Source organism: Pseudophryne corroboree, chromosome 2 (assembly GCF_028390025.1).
Source record: "Pseudophryne corroboree isolate aPseCor3 chromosome 2, aPseCor3.hap2, whole genome shotgun sequence".
Taxonomy (NCBI): Eukaryota; Metazoa; Chordata; class Amphibia; order Anura; family Myobatrachidae; genus Pseudophryne; species Pseudophryne corroboree.
Window position 1 is genome coordinate 361,334,014 of NC_086445.1, and position 15,412 is coordinate 361,349,425.

General features: G+C 48.8%; 1 protein-coding gene across 2 annotated transcripts in view; it reads left to right on the forward strand.

Annotated features, from left to right (window-relative positions):
- Window positions 1-1,314: 1,314 nt before the first annotated feature.
- The window catches only part of CARS2 (cysteinyl-tRNA synthetase 2, mitochondrial), a 208,820-nt gene continuing 194,722 nt past the window's right edge, over window positions 1,315-15,412 (forward strand). The window contains exon 1 of one of the 2 annotated variants that reach the window (XM_063953167.1): window positions 1,315-1,678. In XM_063953167.1, the coding sequence (XP_063809237.1) occupies window positions 1,467-1,678 (212 nt within the window). In that variant the 5' untranslated portion in view covers window positions 1,315-1,466. The remainder of the gene's footprint in view (window positions 1,679-15,412) is intronic. The other variant, XM_063953166.1, reaches the window with a different exon arrangement.

Genomic DNA, 15,412 nt, shown 5'->3' on the forward strand with positions numbered 1-15,412 from the left:
GTAGAGGGATCCTGCTCCTGGATTATTCCACACTCACTCAACCCAGTTTTCAGACTGACCATTTCTGATTGTGATGAAATTTGGTATAAATGCTGCCATGGGTGTAAAGAAAACCCCCAAATTTTAGGCTATGTTCAACGGTTTTGAAGTTATATGCCTTTGAAGCTGCAATTTTTTAACAAACAACGTGCTTATGTATTTTTAAATTGCACTTCTAGCTCCCCTAATTGAGCTAGAGAGTTGGGAAAGGTCTCATTTTAAACCTCATTTTATGGACTTCCATATTGTATATAACACAGCAGTACGTTTTTACAAAAAATAAAAATTTTCACATTTTCAAAAACAAAATTTAGATTTTCTCAAAGAGCCAATATTGAATTTTTTTTAAATAAAAAAAACTCAAAAATTGTGCATAGTGGAATTAATAAATACCCCCAACATTATTTTGGGATCATGATGGGATCACTTGCTATAAGAGCTTTAATTTTTGAGTGATGCATGAAAATTGGATTTAAAAATCAACAAATAATATTTTTTTCTATTTCAGGAGTCGCCCTAGTCACTGTCGACCAATAGTGGTCGACCTAATGACTGTCAACCTAGTTACTGTCAACCCTATGATCCACACCTGGAGGGACCGCAGCAGGCATCTCTTACAACTGGCTGTTGATACATAGCTTGGATAGATAAAGGTAAAGCTTCTGCATAATTCTATAAAATCGGGTTTGATAAATATGGCCCGTTAGATATATTTTTTGCAGAGGCACTCTGCAGTATGTTGGGTAAATCACTGGGTATCTCGCCAGAGCAGTTTAGGAGCAACATACTAGCAGAATAGGAGTCAGCATGATGTCATTTGAAACCTCAACATGAAAACTTGTCCAAGACATTTTCTCTTGTCATACTATAAGTGTACAGAGCAGGCTGCAGACACGCACAGCCAGCGGCAGCCGGAGACTGAGGGTAGCAGCAGCAGCTACAGTGTGAGCCGGGTGTTGCTGCTGTGTCTCCTCCTATTACCGCCAGCAGTGAGGGTACACCAGGCGGAGCCTGACCTGTGCAGCTACAGCCGTGCACGTCTGCTGCAGGCGGATGTCTGATAAACAAACAGCACAAAGCAGCGACAAGCGGACAGTATCGGCTCCGGGGGACAGATATACATAATACCCACAAAGCCATACTATAATAATGGGAAATAAAACTGTATCTGTCATCCAAGCCAAAGACACTATTATGTATCGCTATGCAGTATTGCCATATGTGTCTATTCAGTCAGCGTCAGTCACCCTGAGGAGGCTAGCGGGTTAATTGTGGGAGGACTGGAGCAGAGGAAGAGGATGGGTTATGTACTAGAGGCTGGTCTTTCCCCTGTCAGACACTGAGTACTGCGCGCATGTGGAAGGGCTATAGCATGGCCACCGGCCCAGTGTAATATATTGCAGGATACCGCCGGCGTGTGCAGGACGATGCAGCGGTGCCTGGGCCCGGCTGGCTGCAGAGTGCTGCTCTCCGTTGTCTCAGATGGAGCACTTGTTAATGTGCAGGCACGCAGGCTGTGCTCCTCTGCTGCTGGATGTCGAGCGACCCCTAGTGGACATGACACTGGGATGCGAGTGTACAACAGCCTGACAAGGAGGAAGGAAGCCCTTATACTGAGCAGACCGGCATTAGCAACATGGTCAGATGATCCTGTTATATTGTATACACCTGCTTAGTATATGTGCCTGGGTACTGGGTGGGAGCTCATGTGTCACTGCTTCAGCTTACATATTGCCTCTGAGGAATAGGGAGAAGATTATTATACTATGCATAGTGCTGGGGTATTGCAAGTTAGAAAGGGGGAGGTTTACCAAGGCTTAGAGAGAGATAAAGAGGGGATCAGTACTAAATCCCGCTTGACGGGATCCCGGCGGTCGAAATACTGACGCCGGAATCACGACCACACAATCCCAACAGGGGTGGCGAGCGTATCGCAGCACCTTGTAGACTCGGTGCATTGCTACGTTCGGCACACTAATTTATTCTCCCTCTATGGGTGTCGTGGACACCCATGGAGGGAGAATATGTCGGGATTGTGCCGGTCGGGATTCCGGCGTCGGTATTTCGACCGCTGGGATTCCGTCCGGCGGGATCTTGACCGCATCCCATAAAGAGGGAGGTTCCAGTCAGCCTGTAAAATGATAGAAGCTGATTGGTTAGTACTTTATCTCTCTCCAGCCTCTGATAAATACCCCCTGTTCTGACTTAACCCCGGCACTACTCTTATAAAAAAATCTCTATTCCTCACAGTCATTAGGCTCAATCCAGGAGGCACTCGGGATCCCGGTGCTCTGCATACTGGTGCCGGAATACCGACCACTATTCTCCCTCTTGGGATGTCCGCAACAACCCTGGAGGGAGAATAACGTCCCTGCAGCGTGGCGAGCACAGTGAGCCGTAACCGTTGTCGGGCAGTTCGGCGGCGGGTCGCTGAGTGTGTAGGGGACTTTAGGCTTTTGTTGGGTCTCGACTGTGGGCCTAATTCAGATCTGATCGCAGCAGCAAATTTGTCAGCTAATGGGCAAAACCATATGCAGTGCAGGTGGAGCAGATATAACATGTGTAGAGAGAGTTAGATTTGGGTGGGTTATGTTGTTTCTGTGCAGGGTAAATACTGGCTGCTTTATTTTTACACTGCAATTTAGAATTCAGTTTGAACACCGCACACCCAAATCTAACTCTCTCTGCACGTTATATCTGCCTCCCCTGCAGTGCACATGGTTTTGCCCATAAGCTAACAAATTTGCTGCTGCGATCAGATGTGAATTAGGCCCAGTAGCGCTAACACCATCTATAGATGGCATAACAGGTACATTGACAAACAACTATAAGCTAAGCCGATCACTGCCTGTTAAATACTGAACAAGCGGTATAACCCCTTTAGCACTCGCTAAAGACTATAGGCCCATACACACTGGGCTAACTTTTGGCATTTTGAGTTCATACTTGGCCAGTGTGTATGGGTGAGCGCTGATGTGCGCTACCGCATCATCGATGTCCGTCGGGCTGTTTGAACAGCCGTGTGAAGCACTTTCCACAGTCTCCTACTGTGGAAAGTGCTTCTCCCCCCCCCCCCCCCCCCCCTGTGAACATTGCTGAGCACAGGAAAAATAGCTGAGTGTGTATGCACTGAGCTATTTTCCTGCCATCGATGTTCACGATCATTGCTGGGCAAAAACGGGCAGTGTGTATGCACCTTAACTTATAAAAAAGGAACCGTTGTCCTTGGTGCTGCCTAGGTAATAGCTCCCTCTCTTATTTTAGCGCCTTTTTCTCTTACGTCCTAGAGGATGCTGGGGACTCCGTAAGGACCATGGGGTATAGACGGGCTCCGCAGGAAATAGGGCACCTAAAAAGAACTTTGACTATGGGTGTGCACTGGCTCCTCCCTCTATGCTCCTCCTCCAGACCTCAGTTAGATCTTGTGCCCAGAGGAGAATGGGTGCACTGCAGAGAGCTCTCCAGAGTTTTCTGTGGAAAAATAATTTTGTTAGGTTTTTTATTTTCAGGGAGTCCTGTTGGCAACAGGCTCCCTGCATCGTGGGACCGAGGAGAGAGAAGCAGAGCTGGCTTGTCAAGTTGGGCACTGTTTCTAAGGCTACTGGACACCATTAGCTCCAGAGGGAGTCGGAACACAGGTCTCACCTGGGGTTCGTCCCGGAGCCGCGCCGCCGTCCTCCTCACAGATGCCGAAGATAGAAGCCGGATGAGAAGGCAGAAGACATCTTAGGCGGCAGAAGACATCAGATCTTCATGAGGTAAGGCGCGCAGCGGTAAGCTGCGCGCCATTGCTCCCAGTCACACACACACAGAGCAGCAATGAAGGGTGCAGGGCGCAGGGGGGGGCGCCCTGGGCAGCAATAAACCTCACATTTTGGCACAAATACAGCTGGATTAGACTGCGGAGGCAGTAAATCTATGATCCCCCGCCATTTTATTGAAGAATCACTGGGACGGAAGCCCGCCGTCGGGTGGGCGGGGCTTGATCCTCAGCACTAACCAGCGCCATTTTCTTCACAGAAGCTGCATGAGGAAAACGCTGGCTCCCTGGTCTCTCCCCTGCTGAACTCACAGGCTGGAAAAAAGAGGAGGGGGGCACATTAGCGACGCAGTGAGTGGGAATTGGCATAATATATATAAAAAAGCGCTATCTGGACATATTTTTTCCAGTGTTTTTAAGCGCTGGTGTGTGCTGGCATACTCTTTCTCTGACTCTCCTTAGGACCTTGTTGGGGTTTTGTCCCCTTATAGGTTAATCCCTGTGTGTGTGGGGTGTCGGTACGTGTGTCTCGACATGTCTGAGGCGGAAGGCTTCTCCAAGGAGGAGGTGGAGCAAATGAGTGGTGTGTCCCCGTCGGTTGTGCCGACTCCAGATTGGATGGACATGTGGCATATGTTGAATGCAAGTGTGGCATCTTTACATAAAAGGCTTGATAAGGCTGATTTAGGGGGGACATCAGGGGGTCAATCCTCAGATTGGACCGACTCACAGGGCCCGTCGGGGTCTCAAAAGCGTCCCTTTACACAAGACACTACTACCGACACGGATTCTGATTCCAGTGTCGACTATGATGAAGTAAAATTGCACCCTAGGGTGACTAAAACCATTCAGTGTATGATTGTGGCAATAAGGGATGTGTTGCATATTGTGGATGAACCCTTGGTCCCCGACACAAGGGTACACGTGTTTAAGGAAAACAAACAGATTATTAACTTTCCCACATCTCATGAATTAAATGAATTCTTTGGAAAGGCTTGGGAGACTCCGGATAAGAGACCGCAGATCCCCAAAAGAATTTATATGGCATACCCTTTCCCTAAGCAGGACAGGGACATTTGGGAATCACCCCCCACTGTGGACAAGGCCCTGACGCGCTTGTCCAAGAAAGTGGCGCTACCGTCTCCTGACACAGCAGCCCTTAAGGACCCTGCAGATCGCAGGCAAGAAACTACATTAAAGTGTATTTATTCTCATACGGGTGCTGTGCTAAGACCGACAATTGCGTCGGCATGGGTGTGTAGCGCAATTGCAGCTTGGACAGATGAGCTGACAGATCAATTTGATAATATGGATAAGGATACTATATTCCTAACTCTAGCCCATATTAAAGACGCAGTCTTATTTATGAGGGATGCTCAAAGGGACATTGGATTGCTAGCTTCTAAGGCCAATGCCATGTCTGTCTCAGCGAGAAGATCTTTATGGACTCGCCAATGGACGGGTGATGCGGATTCCAAGAAACATATGGAAGTACTACCCTATAAGGGGGATGTATTGTTTGGGGATGGGCTGACGGACCTGGTTTCCACAGCTACAGCAGGTAAATCAAATTTTTTTACCATATATTCCCCAACAGCAAAAGAAAGTAACACCCTATCAGATGCAGTCCTTTCGGTCGCACGAGTCCAAAAGAGGTCGGGGATCCTCTTTCCTCGCCAGAGGTAAGGGCAGAGGCAAGAGAGCACCTGCTGCGGCAGGTGCCCAGGAACAAAAGTCCTCCCCGGCTGCTCCAAAACCCAGAGCATGACGCTGGGGCTCCCCTGAGGGAGTCCGCACCGGTGGGGGCACGTCTTCGACTTTTCAGTCAGGCCTGGGTCAGTTCGGACCTGAATCCCTGGGTATTGGAAATAGATTCCCAGGGTTACAAATTGGAATTCGAGGAGGTGCCCCCGCGCCGATTTTTCAAATCGGCCCTACCAGCTTCCACATCGGAAAGGGATGTAGTGTTAACTGCAATTCAAACGCTGTGTATACAGCAAGTGATAATCAAGGTTCCCCTGCACCAGCAGGGAAGAGGTTACTACTCTACCCTATTTGTGGTCCCGAAACCGGACGGTTCGGTCAGACCTATTTTTAATCTGAAATCCCTAATCCTGTACATAAAAAGATTCAAATTCAAAATGGACTCACTCAGAGCGATAATAGCCAACATGGAGGAGGGGGAGTTTATGGTGTCTCTGGACATAAAGGATGCGTACCTTCATGTCCCCATATATGCCCCCCATCAGGAATACCTGAGATTCCCTGTACAGGATTGTCATTACCAATTTCAGACGTTGCCGTTTGGACTCTCCACGGCCCCGAGGATTTTCACCAAGTTAATGGCGGAAATGATGGTGCTCCTGCGCAAGCATGGAGTCACAATTAATCCCATACTTGGACGATCTCCTGATAAAAGCGAGATCAAGGGAGAAATTGCTGAGCAGAGTGGCGCTCTCTCTGAGAGTGCTCCAGCAACACGGTTGGATTCTAAATCTACCGAAGTCACAGTTGATTCCGACAACTCGTCTACCGTTCCTAGGTATGATACTGGATACGGAACAAATTAAGGTCTTCCTCCCAATAGAAGAAAGCTCAAGACATCCAGAACATGGTCAGAGACCTGCTAAAACCGAAAAGGGTGTCAGTTCACCAATGCACTCGAGTTCTGGGGAAAATGGTGGCGGCCTACGAGGCCATTCCCTTCGGAAGGTTCCATGCAAGGACTTTTCAATGGGACCCTCTGGACAAGTGGTCCGGGTCCCATCTGCACTTACATCGGAAAATAACTCTGTCCCCAGGGACCAGAGTGTCCCTCCTGTGGTGGTTGCAAAGTGCTCACCTCCTGGAGGGTCGCAGGTTCGGAATTCAGGATTGGATCCTGGTTACCACGGACGCGAGCCTCCGAGGATGGGGAGCGGTCACACAGGGAAAAAATTTTCAGGGTCTTTGGTCAGACCAGGAGTCCTGTCTACACATCAATGTGTTGGAACTCAGGGCCATTTACAACGGCCTTCGACAAGCGGAGAGTTTTCTTCGAAACCTACCGGTTCTGATTCAGTCAGACAATGTCACAGCAGTGGCTCATGTGAACTGCCAAGGCGGGACAAGAAGCAGAGTCGCGATGGCGGAAGCCACAAGGATCCTTCGCTGGGCGGAAAATCATGTAAGCGCTCTGTCGGCAGTCTTCTTTCCGGGAGTGGACAACTGGGAAGCAGACTTCCTCAGCAGACACGATCCCCATCCAGGAGAGTGGGGACTTCATCAAGAGGTGTTTGCAGACGTAACACGTCTTTGGGGAACTCCTCAAATAGACATGATGGCGTCACGCCTCAACAAAAAGCTTCGGAGGTATTGCGCCAGGTCTCGGGACCCTCAGGCAGTAGCAGTAGACGCTCTGGTAACACCTTGGGTGTTCAAATCGGTCTACGTGTTACCTCCTCTTCCTCTCATCACAAAAGTGTTGAGGATCATAAGACTAAGAAGAGTACAGACGATACTCGTTGTCCCGGACTGGCCTCGAAGGGCCTGGTACTCGGATCTACAAGAGATGCTCACAGGAGATCCCTGGCCTCTTCCTCTGAGGGAAGACCTGTTGCAGCAGGGGCCCTGTGTATTTCAAGACTTACCGCGGTTACGTTTGACGGCATGGCGGTTGAACGCCGAATCCTAGCGAAAAAGGGGATTCCAGAAGAGGTCATCCCTACTTTAATAAATGCTAGGAAGGAGGTGACGGTATAACATTATCACCGTATCTAGCGAAAGTATGTGTCTTGGTGTGAGACCAAGAATGCACCTACGGAAGATTTTCATCTGGGTCGTCTTCTCCACTTCCTACAGACAGGAGTGGATATGGGCCTGAAATTAGGCTCTGTTAAGGTACAGATTTCGGCCCTCTCGATTTTCTTTCAGAAGGAATTGGCTTCTCTTCCAGAAGTCCAGACGTTTGTAAAGGGAGTGCTGCACATCCAGCCCTCTTTTGTGCCTCCAGTGGCACCATGGGACCTGAACGTGGTGTTGCAGTTCCTAAAATCACACTGGTTTGAACCGCTTAACAAGGTTGAGTTGAAATTTCTTACCTGGAAGGTGGTCATGTTGTTGGCCTTAGCATCAGCAAGGCGAGTGTCAGAATTGGCGGCTTTGTCACACAAGAGCCCCTACTTGATTTTTCATGTGGATCGAGCTGAATTGAGGACACGTCCGCAATTTTTGCCTAAAGTGGTTTCTTCGTTCCATATGAATCATCCTATTGTGGTGCCTGTGGCTACAAGTGACCTGGAGGATTCCAGATCCCTGGACGTAGTCAGGGCCTTAAAAATTTATGTAGCCAGGACGGCTAGAATTAGGAAAACAGAGGCTCTGTTTGTCCTGTATGAGGCCAATAAGACTATTGCTCGCTGAATTTGTAATACGATTCAGCAGGCTCACTCTACGGCTGGATTGCCGGTACCAAATTCGGTTAAGGCCCATTCCACTAGGAAGGTGGGCTCTTCTTGGGCGGCTGCCCGAGGCGTCTCGGCATTACAACTTTGCCGAGCGGCGACTTGGTCGGGGTCAAACACTTTTGCTAAATTCTACAAGTTTGATACCCTGGCTGATGAGGACCTAGCGTTTGCTCAGTCGGTGCTGCAGAGTCATACGCACTCTCCCGCCCGATTGGATGCTTTGGTATAAACCCCATGGTCCTTACGGAGTCCCCAGCATCCTCTAGGACGTAAGAGAAAATAAGATTTTAAACCTACCGGTAAATCTATTTCTCCTAGTCCGTAGAGGATGCTGGGCGCCCGTCCCAGTGCGGAAACTCTGCAAGACTTGTATATAGTTGTTGCTTACATAAGGGTTATGTTACAGTTGACATCGGTCTTGGCCCGTTACTGTCGTTTGTTCATACTGTTAACTGGTTATGTATGTTCCAAGTTACATGGTATGATTGGTGTGGGCTGGTATGAATCTTGCCCTTGGATTGCTAAATCCTGCCTTGTATTGTCCATCTCCTCTGGGCACAGTTCTCTAACTGAGGTCTGGGGGAGGGGCATAGAGGGAGGAGCCAGTGCACACCCATAGTCAAAGTTCTTTTTAGGTGCCCTATCTCCTGCGGAGCCCGTCTATACCCCATGGTCCTTACGGAGTCCCCAGCATCCTCTACGGACTAGGAGAAATAGATTTACCGGTAGGTTTAAAATCTTTTTTTTTTTTTCTCTCCTCCTCCTCTCTCCCCTTCTTATCATCTATCTCTTCCCTGCCTCTAAATCCCTGTAATATCTGTATCTCGCTCTGTCTGATACTCTTCTCCCTCTTTCACTTCCCTTTTTCTTTCTGTCCCCTGGCAGTACTGGGTCTCCACCACTCTCCTGCTCCTCTGTGTCTTCGTACGGTCTTGAGCCTTTATGGAGGCATAGTGTAATTATTTTGTATTTGGGTTAGGTGTGCACGATGCAAGTTAAGTTTAGTGCGCATACACCCTGCAATACTTGATTTTATTATATAGAGTATCTTTACCATTACCCTTTTTTTCTTTCATCTTTTCTGTTGCAAGTTTTCATCTTCCAATTTCTAAATGAGTCCTGTGCATACCTGTTTGCTTTTTCCGTTTTCCATAGTATTTTACACTTTTTTTTTTGTCTGTGCTGTTATAGGTGATTTCATCATGAGGTGGTACGTGATGAATAAGTGTGGGAAAATAACAGAAGTATTTGGAGACTGTAGATGTGGGTTATGCTGGAACTCTCTGGGAGTAACATCACTGACCACTAATAGGAGTGCATCTCCGTACAGGTGGAGATGTGGAACAGGAACTGATAAATCTTTTAGGAGGCATATCTCTTAAGCTGGGCATGCACTATACAGTTATATAGCAGACCATTTTTCCAAACCTATAAAAGTTTTATATAACTCGTATATAAAACTCAGACGCTCCAATGAGTGTTTCAACCTAGCAGCTGTATAACAGGAGATAGTCAATCTCCCAAAGTAAGTGGGATAAAGAGAAAAAGTATACAGCGCTAAATGATACTATATGATTACAATAAACAAAATATTTTTTAATACACTTTTAAAATACAAATTTCTCTAACGTCCTTGAGGATGCTGGGACTCCGTAAGGACCATGGGGAATAGACGGGCTCCGCAGGAGATAGGGCACTTTAAGAAAGCTTTGGTATCTGGGTGTGCACTGGCTCCTCCCTCTATGCCCCTCCTCCAGACCTCAGTTTTTACACTGTGCCCAGAGTGAAATGGGTGCACTGCAGGGAGCTCCCCTGAGTTCTCTGCCTAAAAAGCATTTTTGTTTGGATTTTTTTCTATATTTTTACAGGGAGCACTGCTGGCAACAGGCTCCCTGCATCGAGGGACTGAGGAGAGAGGAGCAGACCTTCTTAAATGATAGGCTCTGCTTCCTCGGCTACTGGACACCATTAGCTCCAGAGGGGGTGAACACAGGTTCGTCCTGGGCGTTCACTCCCAGAGCCGCGCCGCCGTTCTCCTCACAGAGCCAGAAGAAACGAAGTCAGAAGACGTCTCAGGCGGCAGAAGCCTTCAGAGCTTCACTGAGGTAACGCACAGCACTGCAGCTGTGCGTCATTGCTCCCATACACCTCACACACTCCGGTCACTGTAAGGGTGCAGGGCGCAGGGGGGGCACCCTGGGCAGCAATATAACACCTCTCTTATGGCAAAAGACAATATACATGTACAGGTGGGCACTGTACATGTATATAAAAGAGCCCCCGCCATTTTTTAATAACTTTGAGCAGGACAGATGCCCGCCGCCGAGGGGGCGGGGCTTCTCCCTCAGCACTCGCCAGCGCCATTTTCTCTCCACAGCACTGCTGAGGAATCTCCCCGGACTCTCCCCTGCTTTACACACCGTGAAAGGGGGTTTGAAGGAGAGGGGGGGCACATAATTGGCGTTTTATTACTACTCAGCGCTTCTGGAAAAGGGCATTCTGGGTTTTTGTTTTTTTTCAGGGGTATAGCGCTGGGGTGTGTGCTGGCATACTCTCTCTCTGTCTCTCCAAAGGGCCTTAAAGGGGATACTGTCTTCAGAAAAGAGTTTCCCTGTGTGTGTGAAGTGTGTCGGTACGCGTGTGTCGACATGTTTGACGTGGAGGGGGAGTGCTTGAATGTCATGTCGCCGTCGGCAACGCCGACATCGGAATGGGTGGATATGCTGAATGTCTTAAATGCAAATGTCAGTCTATTGCATAAAAGGTTAGACAAGGCTGAAGCTAGGGATCAGTCAGGTAGCCAGACCATGCCTGTCCCTGTGGCGCCAGGACCTTCGGGGTCTCAGAAGCGCACCATATCCCAGATCGATGACACGGATACTGACTCTAGTGTCGACTATGAAGATGCAAAATTACAGGGTGGCAAAAGGTATTCGGTACATGATTATTGCCATTAAAGAGGTTTTGCATATTACTGAGGAACCCCCTGTCCCTGACACGAGGGTACACATGTATAAAGGGAAAAAGCCTGAGGTCACCTTTCCGTCCTCATTTGAGCTGAGCGAATTGTGCGAAAAGGCTTGGGAATCTACAGATAGGAGACCACAAGTTCCCAAAAGGATTCTTATGGCGTATCCTTTTCCACAAACGGATAGGATACGATGGGAATCTTCGCCTAAAGTAGACAAGGCGCTGACACGCTTATCCAAAAAGGTGGCACTGCCTTCTCAAGATACGGCTTCCCTCAAGGATCCTGCTGATCGCAGGCAGGAAATTACCATGAAGAACATTTACTCATTCAGGTACTATTGTTAGACCGGCTATGGCGTCGGCCTGGGTTTGTAGTGCTGTTGTGGCATGGGCAGATTCCTTATCTACGGAGATTGACACCTTAGATAGGGATGTCATTTTAATGACCATAGAGCATATCAGAGATGCTGCCTTGTATATGAGAGATGCTCAAAGAGACATTTGTTTACTAAGCTCCAGAATAAATGCTATGTCTATTTCTGCTAGGCGGCTCTTGTGGACCCGACAGTGGACGGGAGACGCCGATTCAAAGTGGCATATGGAGTCCTTGCCTTACAAAGGGGAGGAGTTGTTTGGAGACGGCCTCTCGGACCTTGTCTCTACTGCTACGGCTGGTAAGTCGAATTTCTTACCTTATGTCCCCCCGCAGCATACAAAAAAGGCACCTCATTATCAAATGCAGTCCTTATGTTCCAATAAGAGCAAGAAGGTACGGGGATCGTCCTTTGTTGCCAGAGGAAAAGGCAAGGGAAAAAAGCTGCACACAGCTAGTTCCCAGGAGCAGAAGTCCTCCCCTGCATCTGCAAAGTCCACCGCATGACGCTGGGGCTTCCCGGGGGGAGGCAGATCTAGTGGGGGCTCGTCTTCGGTTTTTCAGCCACGTCTGGGTTCACTCGCAGGTGGATCCCTGGGCATTAGAGATTGTTTCTCAGGGATACAGGCTGGAATTCGAAGACTTGCCTCCTCACCGGTTTTTCAAATCGGCTCTTCCCCGTCGGAGAGGGAGCTAGTGTTGGCAGCAATCCAAAAATTGTATATTCAACAGGTGTTTGTCACAGTTCCTCATCTCCAGCAAGGAGAGGGATATTACTCAACCCTGTTTGTGGTCCCGAAACCAGACGGTTCGGTCAGACCCATTTTAAACCTAAAATCCCTGAACCTGTACTTGAAGAGGTTCAAGTTCAAAATGGAATCACTCAGAGCGGTTATCGCCAGCCTGGAGGGGGGGGATTGGATGGTGTCCCTGGACATAAAGGATGCTTACCTTCATGTTCCGATATTCCCCCTTCACCAGGCGTTCCTGAGATTTGTAGTGCTGGACTGTCACTACCAATTTCAGACGTTGCCGTTTGGGCTTTCCACGGCCCCGAGAATTTTCAACAAGGTAATGGCGGAAATGATGGTGCTCCTGCGCAGGCAGGGTGTCACAATTATCCCATACTTGGACGATCTCCTCATAAAGGCGAGATCTTGGGAGAAGTTGCTGGACAGCGTGTCTCTGTCCATAAAGACGTTGCAGTTACACGGCTGGATTCTCAATATACCGAAGTCCCAGCTAGTCCCTACAACGCGTCTGACCTTTTTGGGCCTGATTCTAGACACAGACCAGAAAAAGGTTTTTCTTCCGATCGAAAAGGTTCAGGAGCTCATAGCCCTGGTCAGGAATCTATTAAAGCCAAAAAAAAAAGGTTTCAGTGCATATTGCACACGGGTTCTGGGGAAGATGGTGGCTTCATACGAGGCCATCCCCTTCGGCAGGTTCCATGCGAGGACTTTTCAATGGGACCTCTTGGACAAGTGGTCCGGGTCCCATTTACAAATGCATCAAAGGATCACCCTGTCTCCCAGGACCAGGGTATCTCTCCTGTGGTGGCTGCACAGTGCTCACCTACTAGAGGGTCGCAGGTTCGGCATTCAGTACTGGGTCCTGGTGACCACGGACGCAAGCCTCCGAGGCTGGGGAGCAGTCACACTGGGAAGAAATTTCCAAGGTCTCTGGTCAAATCTAGGGACTTGTCTCCACATCAACGTCCTGGAGTTGAGGGCCATATACAACGCCCTGCGTCAAGCGGAGGAATTGCTTCGGGGAAAACAGGTTCTGATTCAGTCAGACAATATCACGGCAGTGGCTCATATAAACCGCCAAGGCGGAACAAGGAGCAGAGTGGCCATGGCAGAAGCGACCAGGATTCTACGCTGGGTGGAAGGCCATGTAAGCGCACTATCAGCAGTGTTCATCCCGGGGGTGGACAACTGGGAGGCGGACTTCCTCAGCAGGCACGACCTGCATCCGGGAGAGTGGGGACTTCATCAAGAAGTCTTCGCACAGATCACGGGTTGGTGGGGACTGCCTCAAATAGACATGATGGCATACCGTCTCAACAAAAAGCTAAAGCGGTATTGCGCCAGGTCAAGGGACCCTCATGCGGTAGACGCTCTGGTGACACCTTGGGTGTTCAGATCGGTCTATGTGTTTCCTCCTCTTCCTCTCATACCCAAGGTGTTGAGAATAATAAGAATAAGCAGGGTCAGAACAATCCTCATTGTTCCAGATTGGCCACGGAGGACTTGGTATCCGGAGCTGCAAGAGTTGCTCACAGAAGATCCGTGGCCTCTTCCTCTAAGACAGGACCTGTTGCAACAGGGGCCCTGTCTGTTCCAAGACTTACAGCGGCTGCGTTTGACGGCATGATCGTTGAACGCCGGATCCTAGCGGAAAAGGGCATTCCGGAGGAGGTCATTCCTACCCTGATCAAGGCTAGGAAAGACGTGACGTTGAAACATTATCACCGTATATGGCGAAAATATGTTTCTTGGTGTGAGGCCAGAGCTGCTCCTACGGAGGAGTTCCATTTGGGCCGTCTACTTCACTTCCTTCAAACAGGAGTGAATTTGGGCCTAAAATTAGGGTCCATAAAGGTCCAAATTTCGGCCTTATCCATTTTCTTTCAAAGAGAATTGGCCTCACTTCCTGAAGTAAAGACTTTTGTGAAGGGAGTGCTGCATATTCAGCCTCCCTTTGTACCCCCGGTGGCGCCTTGGGATCTTAACGTGGTGTTACGTTTCCTCAAGTCACCTTGGTTTGAACCACTCAAAACAGTGGAGTTGAAATACCTCACGTGGAAAGTGGTCATGTTGTTGGCATTAGCTTCGGCAAGGCGTGTTTCAGAATTGGCGGCTTTATCACATAAAAGCCCATACTTGGTTTTTCACGTGGATAGGGCAGATTTGAGGACTCGTCCTCAATTTCTTCCAAAAGTGGTCTCATCTTTTCATGTGAACCAACCTATTGTCGTGCCTGTGGCTACACGGGACTTGGAGGATTCCGAGTCCCTGGATGTGGTCAGGGCTTTGAAGATTTATGTGACCAGAACGGCTAGGATCAGGAAGACTGAAGCTCTGTATGCGGCCAACAAGGTTGACGCTCCTGCTTCAAAGCAGACTATTGTTTGCTGGATCTGTAGCACGATTCAGCAGGCGCATTCTACGGCAGGATTACCATTGCCTAAATCGGTTAAGGCCCATTCCACTAGGAAGGTGGGCTCTTCTTGGGTGGCTGCAAACAGGAGGTCCTCCTCAGCCAGGGTATCAAACTTATAGAACTTTGCAAAGGTGTTTGAACTTGACCAAGTAGCAGCTCGGCACAGCTGTAGTGCCGAGACTCCTCGGGCAGCCGCCCAAGACGAGCCCACCTTCCTAGTGGAATGGGCCTTGACCGATTTTGGTAACTGCAATCCAGCCATCTCATGCGCCTGCTGAATCGTGTTACAGATCCAGCGAGCAATAGTCTGCTTTGAAGCAGGAGCGCCAACCTTGTTGGCTGCATACAGTACAAACAGAGCTTCTGTTTTTCTGACTCTAGCCGTTCTGGTCACGTACATTTTCAAAGCCCTGACCACATCAAGGGACTCGGAATCCTCCAATTCTCGTGTAGCCACAGGCACCACTATAGGTTGGTTCATATGAAAAGATGACACCACCTTAGGCAAAAATTGAGGACGGGTCCGCAATTCCGCTCTATCCATATGGAAAACTAGATAGGGGCTTTTATAAGACAAAGTCGCCAATTCCGACACTCGCCTAGCCGAAGCCAAGGCTAACAACATGACCACCTTCCAAGTGAGATATTTTAACTCCA